The sequence below is a fragment of the Asterias rubens genome, chromosome 11, assembly GCF_902459465.1.
Source record: "Asterias rubens chromosome 11, eAstRub1.3, whole genome shotgun sequence".
In the NCBI taxonomy this organism is placed as follows: Eukaryota; Metazoa; Echinodermata; class Asteroidea; order Forcipulatida; family Asteriidae; genus Asterias; species Asterias rubens.
The window spans coordinates 17,800,464-17,816,184 of NC_047072.1; the positions used below are offsets into that span (position 1 = coordinate 17,800,464).

The window sequence follows — 15,721 nt, forward strand, 5'->3', positions numbered from 1 at the left end:
TTCAGCTATCAATTTTACCTTGTAAATACTATTGTGCTCCCTAGAAATATTATTTTATTCAGATTTCTTACCAGTAGACTAAGAGCTAGCTAGAGGCAGTTCAAATCCTATTAGCAGCGAGTGCCGCACAAATTTAAGAAACTAGTGAGTTTACAGTGCTTAATACGGGCTCTGGAAATTTCTCATAGGTAGAGTATTAGAAAGTGTTTATAACATTTAATGGTCTGCCTTAAAACGTGAGAAAAAAATAAATAACATATGGGAAATTAACATTGGCTGGAGCAGGAGGAGTCAAAAGAGGGCGCTATCAGAAGAAGTTTGTACACAGCTCGCCAAATGGGGGAGGGGGGGACCACAGAATATCCTACCAGACCAGTGTCTCAGGGAAATCTGACTACCAGAGATTCTGCCCCATATGGGAAATTAACATTGGCTGGCGGAGGAGTCAAAAGAGGGCGCTATCAGAAGAAGTTTGTACACAGCTCGCCAATAGGGGGACAAGACCTTACCTTTCAAGTTCCCAGATCTTGGAGGCGTCTCTATTGATATAGGCCTTGCAGGTTGTGATCATCTGGTTGGTGACCTTGACGAAGAGTGAGGTCATCCTCTCTGATGTGTTGTAGTAACGGGAGATGCTGTGGATCATCCGGATAGCATTCATCAGACTGGGAACGTGTTCTACCATGACACACTGTAGAGAAAATTAGTTTAATTTAAAGCCAGTGGACACTATTGGTAATTGTCAAAGACTAGTCTTCACAGTTGGTGTATCTCAACATATGCATAAAATAACAAACCTGTGAAAATTTAAGCTCAATCGGTCGTCGAAGTTGCGAGATATTAATGAAAGAAAAAAACACCTTGTTACACAAAGTTGTGTGTTTTCTGATGCTTGATTTCGAGACCTCAAATTGTAAACTTGAGGTCTCGAAATCAAATTCGTGGAAAGTTACTTCTTTCTCGAAAACTACGTCACTTCAGAGGGAGCTGTTTCTCACAATGTTTTATACTATCAACCTCTCCCCGTTACTGGTAATCAAGAAAGGTTTTATGATGATATTTATTTTGAGTAATTACCAATAGTGTCCACTGCCTTTAATAACAAATTCGGAGGTTGGTTGGTTCGATCCCACTCCAGACAATTCTTTGTTCAACCCCCAAATTAATTTAATAATAATCAATAGTAGTGGCTTCTTATACAGCGTGCATATCCGTCATGCTCAAGGGGGGCTTTATTACACTACAAGGTATGTGGGACTATGTCCCATCCCAAGAACGAGGGGGTGGAACAAAGAAAGATTTGAGCAGGATAAGAACCAAGGACATCAGGTTTAGTGGGTCAGTGCCCTACCAACTCGGCCTTCTATACCCATGTTGGCGATCTCTTTATTTTGTCATTATCTATGATCAGGGGTGCCAGTCAGAAGCCAGATAACAGTTGGCTGCTGTATAGCCAAAGATCACATCCAAATTTATGACCAACCTGGGAAGCAGCAGCCATGTAAAGACGTTGCAACTTTTGATTTCATAAAATCGAGTAATAAACCACAAAAGAAAACTGACTGGGGAAATTTTAATAATTTTGTTGTAATTTTATTTTTTACAAATGATGTGCCGTGCAGATGGCAAAGTCAACCAATAAGCAGGCAACCGTACCAGAAAGCAGGAGTTTTGGGGCAAAATTCAAAATCACAACAAAATAAAACCAAAACCTGATATACTTACGGGATCACATTTGACTAGCGGCCCAAAGAATTTATCCAGAGTGTAGAGATACTTGACATTGTCCTTGGCCTCATTTGCTGCATCAGTGATGCGGATATCCTGAGGATGAACACAGTTAATATCAATCAAAATTCATATATTTCAAGGATTTTTCTTCACTGCTTAATAATTTATTGATCAATCTTGTTTTAGTCTTCTGCTAATAGTTCCATTAAGACCAAAAGGAAAACATTTATTTATTTATTTCATCCTCAAAACCTCCAAAAATGGAGAAGATAAAAAGATTTATAAAAATTACATCAAAAATACAAAAAAGGGACATAAACACGCAAATAAATAAACAGGATAACCCTGACGACCCCTAGACCATCCTGACAAAGTATGAAACAAAGGGATTGTCAGAACGATCTGAGTAGCCGACCGAGAGTATCAAGGTCATCACATTCAAGAAACTGATTACGAAACAAAACTGTTTTTACACTATCACAAATACCATGGTTGACGCAGTTTACATACTTAAGGTCAGAGTTAAATTTCCGCCTGCAAGCAGGATTAATAAATTGTACTTACGTTTAGACCCTAGCAGAGCCTCTGAGAGTCTGCTAGGGTCAATATGTCAGGCCATTAACAATATTTCAATTTTATTCCAAGATCCTACTTGTTGGTAGGCAGTTTGCAACACATCTAATTCTATTTTCTCAAATAAGAAAATGAAGACAAAACAATGCACGCTGTGTCACATGCAATACTGGTCTAACAAGTCAGACCATTTTTTTTTCATTTTTGTGAAAGTATGCCCCAAACAAGGTTAAAAGCCGCTCTTTGTAATGGGCAACAAGAAGTAAAATATTGAAGACGAAAATAACTCAGGGGAGCTGAAGGTAGGAATTGATATTCCACTTAAAACAGTCTAGCCTATAGGACAGAGGATACTGAAGAATATTCAATGCAAAGCTGAACTCACCAGTTCTTTCCACTGCTTCAAGACCTTGGACTTAGCAGCATGTAGGACCCCAACCACAGCCTTGCATCTTGGGCTCTTAATCTGCTCCAGGAGACTGTTGAACTTGGCCATGCGTTTCTTCCAGTGGTCCAGCTCAGCCGACGGACCGATGTCGTCCGCCTCCTTGCGCATCTGCTCACTCTTGGCAAGGACCTGCTCGATCTGCTTGGCCCACTGGAGGATCAACTCTTCCAGTTTCTCTACTGTGTCCGGAGCGGCAGCTGTGGGGTAAGAATAATAAGAGATATCAAACAACTCTTTGGGCGCTATCAACCACAAATTACCACCACTCGAGAACTGCTATAACATGAGCAAAATCCCTTAATACGGTCTCTGGTGAGTGCGCGCCCTCTTGTGGCAATAGATCAAAGGAAGATATTAATTAGAGGAGAGCCTTGAACCAAGACTACACAATAATAATAGTGGCTTCTAATATAGCGTGCATATCCATCACTCAGTGACGCTAAAGGCGCTTTAACATAAAGTACTTCCTGCAAGGTACGTGGGACTCAGTTTGAAATATGAGATCTACTCCTTCTACATAGCACCATGTAATAATATACACGGTGCTCTGGCGCAATACGCTGCCAATCCAGCCAGGAACACCACGGGGAAGCCCTTTTCGTTTCGATATATGAAATGGGTTCTTTTATGTGCGTCACTGCAAAACACACAGGACCAACGGCTTAACGTCCCATCATAAGGACAAAGCAAGGGTTAAGTGTCTTGCTTAAGGACAAAAGTGTCACGACTGGGACTCGAGCCCACACTCTGCTGATCACAAACACCAGAATTTGACTTCTGTGATCTTAAAGCCACTATACACTTTCGGTACAGTAAAAAAAAAAAAAGTTCACAGATTTACAAATAATTTACAGGGTTTACAGAAGGTAATGGTGAAAGACTTCTCTTGAAATATGTTCCATGAAATGCTTTACTTTTTGAGAAAACATTAAAACAATATCAATTCTCGTTAGCGAGAATCGCGGATTTATTTTAAACACATGTCATGTCACGGCGAAACGCGCGGAAACAAAAGTGGGTTTTCCCGTTATTTTCTCCCGACTCCGATGACCGATTGAGCCTAAATTTTCACAGGTTTGTTATTTTATATATTAGTTGTGATACACGAAGTGTAGGACTTGGACAAAACTGTTTACCGAAAGTGTATAATGGCTTTAAAGGGTGGCTGCAGTTTTTTTTTATTCATTTAAACGATTAAACATGACTTTTTAAACCTGAAATATTTTGTTATATTTTTTTTTAAATGCGCAAGTATTTTTCAAGAGATTAGGGGAACCCACCCTGCCCCTAAAAGGGAGCCTTCATTTACATAAACATGACGTCATGTCGGTAACCCGAGCTGGAGGGCCCCCCATGGCTGTGTGCATATAGAGACGTGTGCACTGTGTGGCCTGGTACCTAGGCGCATGAAGTTAGGGACCAGACTCCTTTTGCCGACGATATGTTTGAATTCCCGACGTGACGTCGATGGTAGGGGGGCGGTAACAATCCACAAAAGGGGGGGGGGGCATGACTTATTCGCTAATTACGCAAGTCAGATATGTCGGGAATAAACAAAACACATTTTATTGATGTTCAATACATATATCAGAAATAAATGACAGCAAAATTAACTGTTTTATTTGAATTCACTGCAGCATCCCTTTAACCGCTAAGTCACAACACTTCTCCTTACCAGCTTGCTGGAAGTCGCTGGCAGTCTTGAGTGAATCCAACATGGACTCTAGATGGTCATGCTCGCACAGCTGGACTTTACCCTCCATGTTGCCCTTAGCGATGGACAGACTATTGATGAAGCGGTCAAGCTGATCTAGGAAGTCCGACACTTGACCGTTGTCTTTGATTTCTCCCCAGCTCTGCATGCAAGAAAAGTCAAAACCAAATTCAACAATTAATTTTTTATAGAGGGTAAAACCTGTTAAGACAGCTATGTGGACTAGCCAAAATCTGGAATAGAATCTTGGGTTGACACTTTGTTTCAAAGGGCATATCAAAGGGCAAAGGCAATGACAAGGGGCATTGAGGCAACTGCCTCTGAAATGATACAGTAGAAGTTTACAATTTCCTCCTTAAGAGGAAAATACCTTGGTGCCCTTGCCCTTTCAAAAACGAAGCACACAAGCCTGCAGGTTCATTGGGAATGGAATCTAGGAAAGGGTAGGGAGAATGGTTTGAGCAAGGATCTGACAACATAGGCCTTTTCCGAAACCATGGAATCGGCTTTAGATTCGGCTTCAGACTCCGTCCTCTCGTCTCAAGCACTTAGCAAGTACGCAAAGCACGCGCAATTGTCAAAACAACCGCGAACCAAGCTAGCTTGAGCTGAAGCTGGAGCTGTAGATATGAAAAGGGCCACAGATGAGAGAATCTGTATAATCCCAAGGGAGCTGAGATGGTTTAAAGCCATTGGACCCTTTTGGTACAGAAAAAAAAATAAAAGTTCACAGATTTACAAATAACGTACAGGGTTTACAGAAGGTAGTGGTGAAAGACTTCTCTTGAAATATTATTCCATGAAATGCTTTATTTTTTGAGAAAACAGTAAAACACTATCAATTCTCGATAACGAGAATTACGGATTTATTTTAAACACATGTCATGACACGGCGAAACGGGCGGATACAAGGGTGGGTTTTCTCGTTATTTTCTCCCGACTCCGATGGCCGATTGAGCCTAAATTTTCACAGGTTGGTTATTTGATATAGAACTTATGATACACGAAGTGTGGACCTTGGACAATACTGTTTACCGAAAGGGTCCAATTGCTTTAAGGAATGAATTAAATACAAGTGACCAGTAATAATGTTGGGAGCGCATTGAGACGCCCTTCGGGTGTGAAAAGCGCTAAATAAACACTGGTTGTTATTATTATTATTTTATTTTTATTATTATCTGTACGTACCTCTTGGCCCTTGAGCGCTGGCACCATGACCTTCTTCAACAGCGTCTGCAGCCCGTCCAGTATCTTCCCATTTGAAGCATCCATCATGCCGTAGTTGATCTCCTGGGCAATGTTCTGGTTGGTGATCGGCTTGGACATGGGGCGGACGAAGAAGTAGCACATGCCGTTCAGACCCTCTGAGGCGCCTGTGGTCAGGAAGAGGCGTTTCTGAAGAGGCGGGTGGGTGGTCACGCTTGAGGTATCTATCGGTTAGGAGAGAAGACATGTTAATTTTGGTTTTACATCGATGTATGTTAGCACTTCATACTCAGTACTTTCCTGAGTTCTGTGGAAACAAATCACAGCCATATTACTTGGATGGGATTCAAACCCAAGACCTTTGCAGTTCTACAGCAGTGTCTTACCAACTAGACCACCTATGTTTTAGCAGCGGGTACCGCAACAAGAAATGAGGAGAAATGTTAAGCTATGTACTTTCAGACGATACTCATAGGTGGCAGCAGACAGGCGCAGAGTTTAGAGAAGAGATTCAACCACAGAGCTGTATATTGAGAAAGTAGTGACAACTTGCTATTAGAAGCTGCGTACCAAACTAAATTGCTAAGCAAAGTGTCACAGTACAAATCACAGTGGCGATATTAACAACGCATCTTAAATGAATCTTAGTATTCTATGAAATCGAGCTGTGGTTCTCTATATATATCAAGATTTAAAGGCAGTGGACACTATTAGTAATTACCCAAAAAAATTATTAGCATAAAACCTTAATTGGTAACAAGTAATGGGGAGCTGTTGAAAGTATAAAACCTTATGAGAAACGGCTCCCTCTAAAGTGACGTAGTTTTTGAGGAAAGAAGTAATTTTCCACGAATTTGATTTCGAGACCTCAGATTTAGAAGTTGAGGTCTCGAAATCAAGCATCTGAAAGCACACAACTTCGTGTGACCATGGTGCGACAAAGGTATTTTTTTCTTTCATTAGTATCTCGCAACCTCAACAACCGGTTCAGCTCAAATTTTCACAGGTTTGTTATGTTATGCATTTGTTGATACACACCAACTGTGAAGACTAGTCTTTGACAATTACCAATGGTGTCCAGTGTCTTTAAGAGCGAGTCGTTTGTGGATAAATTACCAAATCCATCCTAGTCAACCAAACCAATGCTATACGGATTCTAGATGATTATCATTGATCTCATGTACTTACCTGTTCTAGAGAACAGCGTATCTCTGGTTGGTGCTTCCTGATAGTAGAACATCAGCTTACGAGAACCATTGTTTGCAAAGAAATCCTCAATCAAGTCAAACTAAATGAGGAAATAGACATCGAATAAGAACATCAATCACAATCACAAACTAATGCATTGTAGATATTTAAGTGAATGGCAAAGTATGAGAAATCGGGAGCTCTTCAAACAACTCAACCTTCATCAACTGTGGGTAACTTGGTTTTTTGTTTGTTTATGGGGGGGGGGGTCAAGAAAAGAATTGGACGATGCAGCTTAAATGCAAAGAGGCCAACATGTATGACAGTATGAGGTAAATCCATTAAGCTCAATGAAGTGCCTTCACCGAACATGCTGAAAATCACTCCACAAAAGGTAATTATTAGAGTCAGGGTTTACTTCTAGTCCTGTTGCACAAAATGGTGGACTGTGTTTGTTCACAAAGTCAGGAATATTTGTGTGGATCATTATTATTATATTTGAATTAAAACATAATGCCAACCATATAACATTAACAAACGCTTTCAAAGCACCCAATTCGAAGGCAACATGTCCCTTCAGATTGGTGGCTCGTCTGCAGAAAATGACAAGAACAATCTTGTTTATTTATTTTATTTTACTAACCTTATCATCTCCAAGAATGAAGTCCTCCACCTGGGCAATCTCAATGCCAATGGATTCTGCTAGCTGCAATTGAATTGATCGATGAAATTCAAACAGTCGAAGGAAGCAATTTCACAAAGCAAAGATTACAAAACCCCCAGTCGTGACACTTGTGTCCTTAGGCACGACTCTTTTCATTGCTTCGTCCTTCGGATTGGCTGTAAAGCCGTTGGTCCCATGTGTTGTATAACGCATGTAAAATAACCCAAGGTGTACTTTATCAAAAAGTGAAGGGGTTCGCCTCGATGTTCCTGGTTGTGGCTGCTGAATGCGCCGTAGCACCTTGTAAACCCTTATAAGGTGCTACTTAATTGGGTCTCAGAATTCATCACTTCAATAACCTATCTTTCTGAAAGTTTGTATATACTCAGCGCCTTGAGTACCTTGTTTGGTAGATATGTGCGCTATATAAGACTTCAATATTGTAATACATACGTGTACATCACTGAAGTGTGCCTGCCACATTCAAAATGAGTGTATCCCAGACAAATCCCAGACAAAAACACAACAATTTTCATTTCCACCAGTAGGCATTATGGTGAGAGTTATACAAAGTTGAGTTTAAAGCACTTCTCTCCAGAACATTTGTAAAACTTGTCTTTGTTCAACTCCAAACTAGTTAATCGAATCAACCTACCTTTCCGAAGACAAACTGATGCCTAGCATCCATCTGAAGTGAAACACATGAAAATAAAACAGTTAGAAAAACCCTCGTACATATATGCCACAAAGAATATTTAACATCCACATCTATACTTGTCAAAGCCTTTTCAGCATCTAGACATGGCGAGATGACAATGAAGACAACATTTCAGTTTTAGAAGTGGGAGGAAAACCCCATAGAATTGCTCCAGGGAAAACGCACGAAGTCAAGTAGGGACTGAAAAACCTAATCCACATAGTGCCCCCGGGTCCCCAGAGGTGGAAAGCGAGGCAAGACACCACTGCGCTAACCAGGGCCCAATTTCATAGAGCTGCTAAGCACAAAAATTTGCTAAGCATGAAATTTCTTCCCTGATAAAAACAGGATTACCAACCAAATTTCCATTTGATGGAAATTGCTTCACATTACTGGTATTCAGCTATTGTTTGCTTATCCTGAAAATCACATAGAAATTTGGTTGGTGATCCTGTTTTTATCAAGGCAAACATGTCTAGCTAAGCAGCTTGGTGTGCTTAGCAGCTCTATGAAATTGGGCCCCGACTTCCTTAACATTAGCATTCATAAAATGAATTAATTTGCATTTATTTCCAGCCCTTCACATCCAAGGCTAGTGACTAAATCCAAGCCCTGAATCAAGGACAACAATCGCTCACCCCTGTGCGTCTCTCATCACGATTTGCCTTGGCTTGCTTTGCCATCTCCTTCATGGCTTCAGTAGACATCACCACGTTCTTCTTGGCCACGGACTGCAGGAGAAAATAACACCAGATAAATGAGCAATCAAGTCAGCTTAGATTGGCAAATACCAATGCCCTATATTTACTACCTGTGCCCACAACATAAATCTGACCTCTTGAACTTCCATTGCCCTTGTTCTACATCGAGTTAAAGGCACTGGACACCTTGGTAATAGACTGGTCCATTAAGCTCTGCCAACAACGCCTGTGTGAGCAAGAACACGTGTGCCTCTCCAATGCCATTCTGCATAACTCTGGAGCGCGCGCCAAGCATACGCACAGGCATGTCCGACGTAATTAATCAGATTTTTGGTTGCAATAACGATTGTGACTGGTCAATACGTAATGGGGCGGGACTTAATGGATCGGTCTATTGTCACAGACCAGTCTTTTCACTTGGTGTAACTCAACAATATGCATAAAACAACTAACTGTGAACATTTGAACTCAATTGGTTGTCGAAGTTGCGAGAGAATAAGGGAAAAAAACCATCCTTGTTGCACAAATTGTGTGCTTTCAGATGCCTTGAATTTGATACCTCAGCTGGAGGTCTGGAATTCAATTCAAATATTTTATTGAGAAAATACTTCTTTCTCAAAAACGATGATACTTCAGAGAGAGTTGTTTCTAACAATGTTTTATACTATCAACAGCTCTCACGTGCTTGTTACTAAGTAAGTTTGATGCTCACAATTATTTTGAGTAATTACCAACATTGTTCAGTGCTTTTAAGCCGGTGCTAAAACAATGCAGCTTCATGTACTATCATGACCAAGCAGGTAGGCACAGGGCATTAAGATAATCGGATTTTGTTTCCAACAAACTATTTGTTTTGACTATCCATACAGAGCAACCTTCAAACAGAAGCTTTTGAAAGATGAAATAGGATCAGAAGTTAATCTTTTAGATTATTTTTTGAAGAGGGGCGACGGATCATTGCTGATAATGCCTTTTTAACTGGTTTAAATATTTAGATTGTGAAGCCTCCCACTTCGCTTGAACAAAGGATCACTTTTATGTTTCCATCATGTTTTCAAATTTGAAAGCTCGATCTAAAGTTCTTTTTACTTATCATTTTGTTCCCCTCAAAAAATATGATTTCATGCCCTTGAAATACTACTCGGTGACCTCCAGGCATGAACAAGAATGTATCAAATTCTAGACATTAAAATAATTACTTAAAATATAGCCACTGCAATCATGGAAGCTGTTAAATGCCAGCAACAATGTACTACATAAAATGAATGGTTAATGCACATTCCAACTTGACCACAGGTACTATTACACTATACAAACAAACCATCTACTTTATACCCCAATTTGCACGTACACAAATGTTAGCTTTAAAACACACCTTTGAGGGCTCATAAAATGTTTTAAACACATTTTTTTTAGCCCATGGAAACACTGCATGATACACATTTTGTCTACAATGTAACAGCTACAGTTTGTCTACCACTAGACTTGGCTCAAGACGTTTCTACATGTTAATATTTCACTGATCGCAATCTTACCACCGGACCGCCGCACTCAAATTGTCCCAAACACTGATTGCGGTCTTATCAAAAGCCTGTCGCGGTCATCAGAGAGCACATTTCCCAAATTAGGTGAAAATTTAAACAACTTGATGAAAATGACCTCTTCATGTATTTGAGGAAATTTTGCGCTGCCGTGTAGTGCTAACTAAAAAAAATGTAGGAACGTCTTGACCAAGATTACATGTGCACATACAAACTTACATTAATCTACATGAATGTGAATTCACTATCTACCACTCTACCGGGACTTTGAAAAGAATTTTATTTTGAGCATATTTTAAAACTAAAGAAGTTACTACAAGCAGTATAGAGTGGATCTACAAAATTTGATTACAGAATGCAAATTTGTTTACAGACGTAAACAAAAGGTGTTGTTCCTTTGGGTGATGCAGCTCTACTATGGAAAGAAGGTTAATTAGCTGCAAAAGAAGGTGTGTTAATTAATGAAGCAAGATTGCAGAGCCTGCCAACCAAAATGTATCCATGTATTAGACGATGTAACAGCGTTTAGCCTGCCCTTTCAAGAACCTGAGGTACCCCCCCCCCGCCACCCTACCACTTATGGCCCTGGGAAAAAAAGTAAGACTATTTGTAAGAGTACAAGAGATGACAACGCTTAATAGAACTTTCATGCTTTCAATCATACAAACTGGCTGATTTTTCCCATGGGCAATAAAACAAATCTGAGGGTGTGTTCCCTGGGTCGACCCGGGTCTTCCCCCGGTACAATCAAATAGCTTTGACGCCATTCCAGGGGCTCACCCAGGTCAGCCCCCAGTGCCCTGCTTGTAAGGTGGGTCACTTGGGGGCTGGCTCCAGGTGCATGACGTCACTGCGAGAGTGGTGAGCGATCATTCGTTAAGCTCTTGTCAGGGGCTCACCTGAATGAGCACCGCGGGTTAGACCCCGGGAAGCTAATCGAATGCACCCTGACTAGAGTATAGACACAACTGGTATTTTCAGCAGTGACCAACCATGGACCAACATATCGTGCTCATTTTTTTTTCGGCAGTATCAATCATCACCACGGGCCTGCAAGGGGCAAGCTTGGCCAGTTTCATTTTGCAAAGGGCACTTCAATTGGAAAATCTTTAAGTCAATGGTAAACTTTTGAAGGGGCACAATTGCCTCTATGTCTCACAAGAAAACAATAAATCCTATTGCTTTTAAAGTTGCCTTACAATGTAGCATTGTTTGGTCATGGTTTCTTTGTGACATGTTCTCTCCAGCAACAAATTCTTGCAAATCTCCCCCCCCCAAAAAAAAAAATAATAATAACAAAAAATAAAAATACCAGATCAGATGCAGGATAAAGTTTTTGTAGTTACCAAAGTAAAGTTTAATGTTTGCACCTCAAAAGCGAATGCAATGCTTTTCAAGACTAAGAACAGCAGAAAACATTATTGCTTCTCAGATTTTGAATTATATTTATTCTAAATGATGCATGCAAGCATTTGACAGCATGAAATCATGGGTGATTGTGTACCATGATAACAAGAAATCTGAAATGATTCGATGAATGGAACATACAGCTCGACGTAGACGAGGGGTCGATTCTGTTGATACATCCAACGATGCCCGACCAACCGTGACCTGAAAAGAACAATCAGCCCAAGGCAAAGTTTGCTTTTTCAGTGACAATGGATCACATAGCAACATACTGATGATGACGCCTGCTAGTGTTGTTGTGATACACAGCAATTAATGTTACATTGGATACTGCCGTCAATTTCACCAAACTCTTCCTTTTTCCCTTTCTTCTGTTTTTAGACATCGCATGAATTGGATGAATTTTTTACACTCTATGTAGGTTAGTGCTGGCAAAAAAAATTCTGATTATTTTGTTCATGATAAAAAAGACAAGGTACTTTTGTTGTAAACCACATAAGCCTACAAGGTAATTTTGTTGAAAACCACTTTACATTAATGTTAGTATAAAGCCATCATGCCCTTTCTACACAGTCTACTAACACTTGTGTTAAATACAATTCCATCAAATTTCATTAAAAAAAAAAACTCACAAGGCTTTTAAAAAGGCTTGAGACTAAACTACTGAACTGTATTATCGCAAATGATTAGTAAAATCAAACAAACAGCTATGGATCTATAAATGGCTAGCTAAAAAATACCACTTACCAACGGCCCTTTCTGCGTGAGCTGGTGCATAAAACAAGGCAAGGGTTTCGTGGTTAAAAACAGGGTTTGGTGAACAAGGTTAAAGATACTAAAGAATGTTTTTCTATATTTATAAACAAGACATTTCAAACAGAGTTTTATGGGGGATAAAAACATTTGTGTTTGCCCATCTATTGTTGCCATTAGCTGTGGTCAATGGACCCCGTGCCTTTGACATCAAAAGCTCAGAGAGAGAGCTAGCCTTTTGTCGAGGCTACCTTGGCTTGAGCAGCTTTGTAGTGACTGGAGAGGAAGACCTCTCGCGCGAGTCGAGTGGAAAAACTGTGAAGCTGTCTAAGTAAAGAAGGCCTTGACAAAAGACTAACCAGAGCCCTCACTAAGATTTATATGAACGACCCACAGTTGGCCGAGACAAATGTAATGCTGGTTTCAATCGCAATGTTTGACATCCATGGAGGCGACAAAATGAAAGAAGTTTATACTGCCAATTTGCAATGTGCACCTGCTACATGTTTTAAGGCTCTAGCAGTTGTATGGTGGGGAGAAAACTAAATGAAATATTTATCAATTTGATTTGTTCTAAAAAATATGATTGAGGAGCTACATAACAAACTGCTTTATTGACAGATTAAAAATACTAATTTTGTTATTTTTCATTTTGCTAGTTAACTAATTAATGGGAAACTGCATGAGCTTTCGTAGTTACAAACTACTTCATCATAATGTATACAAAAAAGTAATAGTGACATTGACAAAATTCAGTAAGTAAAAACGTGAAGTTTTCCTACCGGTGGTGGTGGGCCTCGCCTACGTTTTTCTGTCGCTCCTTCCGACCCCACAGCCTTCTTCTTGGGTTCATCTTTCTTATCTTCAGCTGGAACAATAGATTAATTAAAAACATTTAAGGGGCAAATTTTTTGCTCACCCCCTCAGTTAAAAAGAGTTGTAAACTTTAACACAACCATCATCAACGATGCACCAGTCCTACCTAGGTCCATCTTGCAATTTGACAATCTTGTTTAAACATTTGATCCAACTTCGATTCACCTGTGGGGCAAATTATATTTGGGGATGCGCCCCAAACATCCAAAAGCAGAACGATACAAAAAACACAACATGCACAAATGAGTATTCTTAAAAAGGATTCACAAATGCAATGGGGCCAATGGTGAAAACAACTTTGTCGCACAAGTTTAGAGGTATGGGAGGCTAAGGTTTGGCTCTGGTTAAATAATCCCACTCCCAGCATACACCTTATATTTTATAATTCAGGGTCAACCTTGGACATGTTGGACATGACAGACAGACAGGGGTGTAATAATTTATCCCATACATAGGATGGCATTGCCATGGGGATGGGCGTCAGAAGGTTTATTTTTTTATAAAACTTATTGCATGTCAACTTGATGTCATGATTGTTTTCTACTTAAAATATAGATCAATGCTATTATTATTAAATTATTTAAACACAAGTGATGGGAACATTAAAGGTTGAAGTAAAAGATTAAAAAAATCCAATAAATATGCCAGCCTATAAAAATGATATACATTACAATGTTGTTTAAGTTTCAACTTCAATTATAAATAATATTAATAAATGTACAACCTCAGTCCTCACAAAAGTCCAAATCATGTATGACTATGAATATGATTGAATGAATGACACACAAGTCACAACCACAACACAACAAGTCACTACAAAGATTAAATCAATTAAATTCAGTTTATTACTGGTTGCTTTCACCCATTTGTGTAAGCATCTTCCATGGTGTAAGTAAACCCACGTATGTCTATCCTAGCCTTTATTAACAAGCAATTTACATGGAATAACCAGTGGGGCGCACTCACGTTTTGCTGTTGTTATGAGCGGCGGGGCAACATCTTGAGTGTCAGGTTTCGGCGAGTCGGGTTTATTCGTCTCCTTCTCGCTTGGTCCCCCATCTGCACCCGGATTTTCAGCTTTTTCTCCCTCACCGTTTTCCATTTTTCACGGCTATGGACTACCTCGGTGCCGTGATGGTCCCGGTCACGCAGGATGTTGTTAAATTGTGTACTGTCGCTGAATGATAACGATCAAATTGACTAAATTTACACAAACGCTAATGTGTGTTTACGTCTTCCACACAAAGTTTACTCACTTTTACGATTTCAGCACCCCTTAGATCTCAACTGTGTCAATCAATTATAAAGGTTAATATTACTCCGCGAAATATAGCTCTCTCCTAAAATTCTTTAACTAGATTTATTTGTCACTAAAATTAATTTGTGCGTACATTTATCAGTATTAGTTTCAATTCAATCTTGTAAAACAAATAAATATTGAAAATAAATGAATACTACTTGCACTCAGTGAGTTTTTATTTGTCGCGGATGAACACAACATGGCGTAGTACATAACATCCAGCAACCTGCTGCCAGTCAGCCAGTGTGGTTGTCTGTCGCCACAGCAACGTTCGCGTAGCAGTCAGTTGCGCCCTCTATTGGTGACTAATACAACCAATTATTTAAACTATGTATGTAATCAGCCCATGTTAAACAGCTACAAAGTAGAAAATTATATGTTTTTTTCATAAGCAAAAATCTTAATTGGGAACCAGAGTCGGGCAACACATAACAACCAAAATGAAAAATGCCATAATAAATTTAACGTGGATAAAATTGAACAGTGAATTAAATTGTTTTAACAAAATATTAAAAAAAAATACATATCAGAGATTTCGCTTATTTATCTGGTTTTTACTGAGGGCCTTGATGAAATATATTCTTAGAACGCCAACAAACGGTTCAAAACACAATTTAAACACAGTCAATTTAATAAACAAGCACCACAAAAAACACAAAATCCACTCAAAAATTAAATTGCATTTTTTTTTCTCACTCAAGGTGCTCAATTCTAATTTCTTCAATGAAAATGCTACTTAATTGGAAAAAAAATCAGCTGATCAAAGAACACCATTAATTTGTTGTGAATTTACCTTAGTTTTATAATTAAAACAATTTTACCATTAACTGAAACTGCATAAAATATGGTGAAATAATAAACTTTCAACATTGTTCTCTCAAAATATTTTTTTTATAGATAGGGGCGCCTCCATCCATTTGGC

At 39.3% G+C, this 15,721-nt stretch overlaps 1 protein-coding gene across 3 annotated transcripts in view; it reads right to left on the minus strand.

Moving 5' to 3' along the window:
- Positions 1-14,753, minus strand: part of LOC117296872 (dynein heavy chain 5, axonemal-like) — a 93,835-nt gene extending 79,082 nt beyond the window's left edge. Inside the window, exons 1-12 of one of the 3 annotated variants that reach the window (XM_033779967.1) lie at positions 14,466-14,753; positions 13,406-13,491; positions 12,012-12,074; positions 8,860-8,952; positions 8,180-8,212; positions 7,504-7,566; positions 6,861-6,960; positions 5,655-5,896; positions 4,428-4,608; positions 2,690-2,949; positions 1,726-1,824; positions 510-691 (exon numbers count right to left, since the gene is read on the minus strand). In XM_033779967.1, coding sequence (XP_033635858.1) covers positions 510-691; positions 1,726-1,824; positions 2,690-2,949; positions 4,428-4,608; positions 5,655-5,896; positions 6,861-6,960; positions 7,504-7,566; positions 8,180-8,212; positions 8,860-8,952; positions 12,012-12,074; positions 13,406-13,491; positions 14,466-14,601 — 1,538 coding nt within the window. In that variant the 5' untranslated portion in view covers positions 14,602-14,753. Of the gene's footprint in view, positions 1-509; positions 692-1,725; positions 1,825-2,689; positions 2,950-4,427; positions 4,609-5,654; positions 5,897-6,860; positions 6,961-7,503; positions 7,567-8,179; positions 8,213-8,859; positions 8,953-11,967; positions 12,075-13,405; positions 13,492-14,465 lie in introns of those variants that run through there. The other 2 variants (XM_033779968.1, XM_033779969.1) reach the window with 2 other exon arrangements.
- Positions 14,754-15,721: the final 968 nt, after the last annotated feature.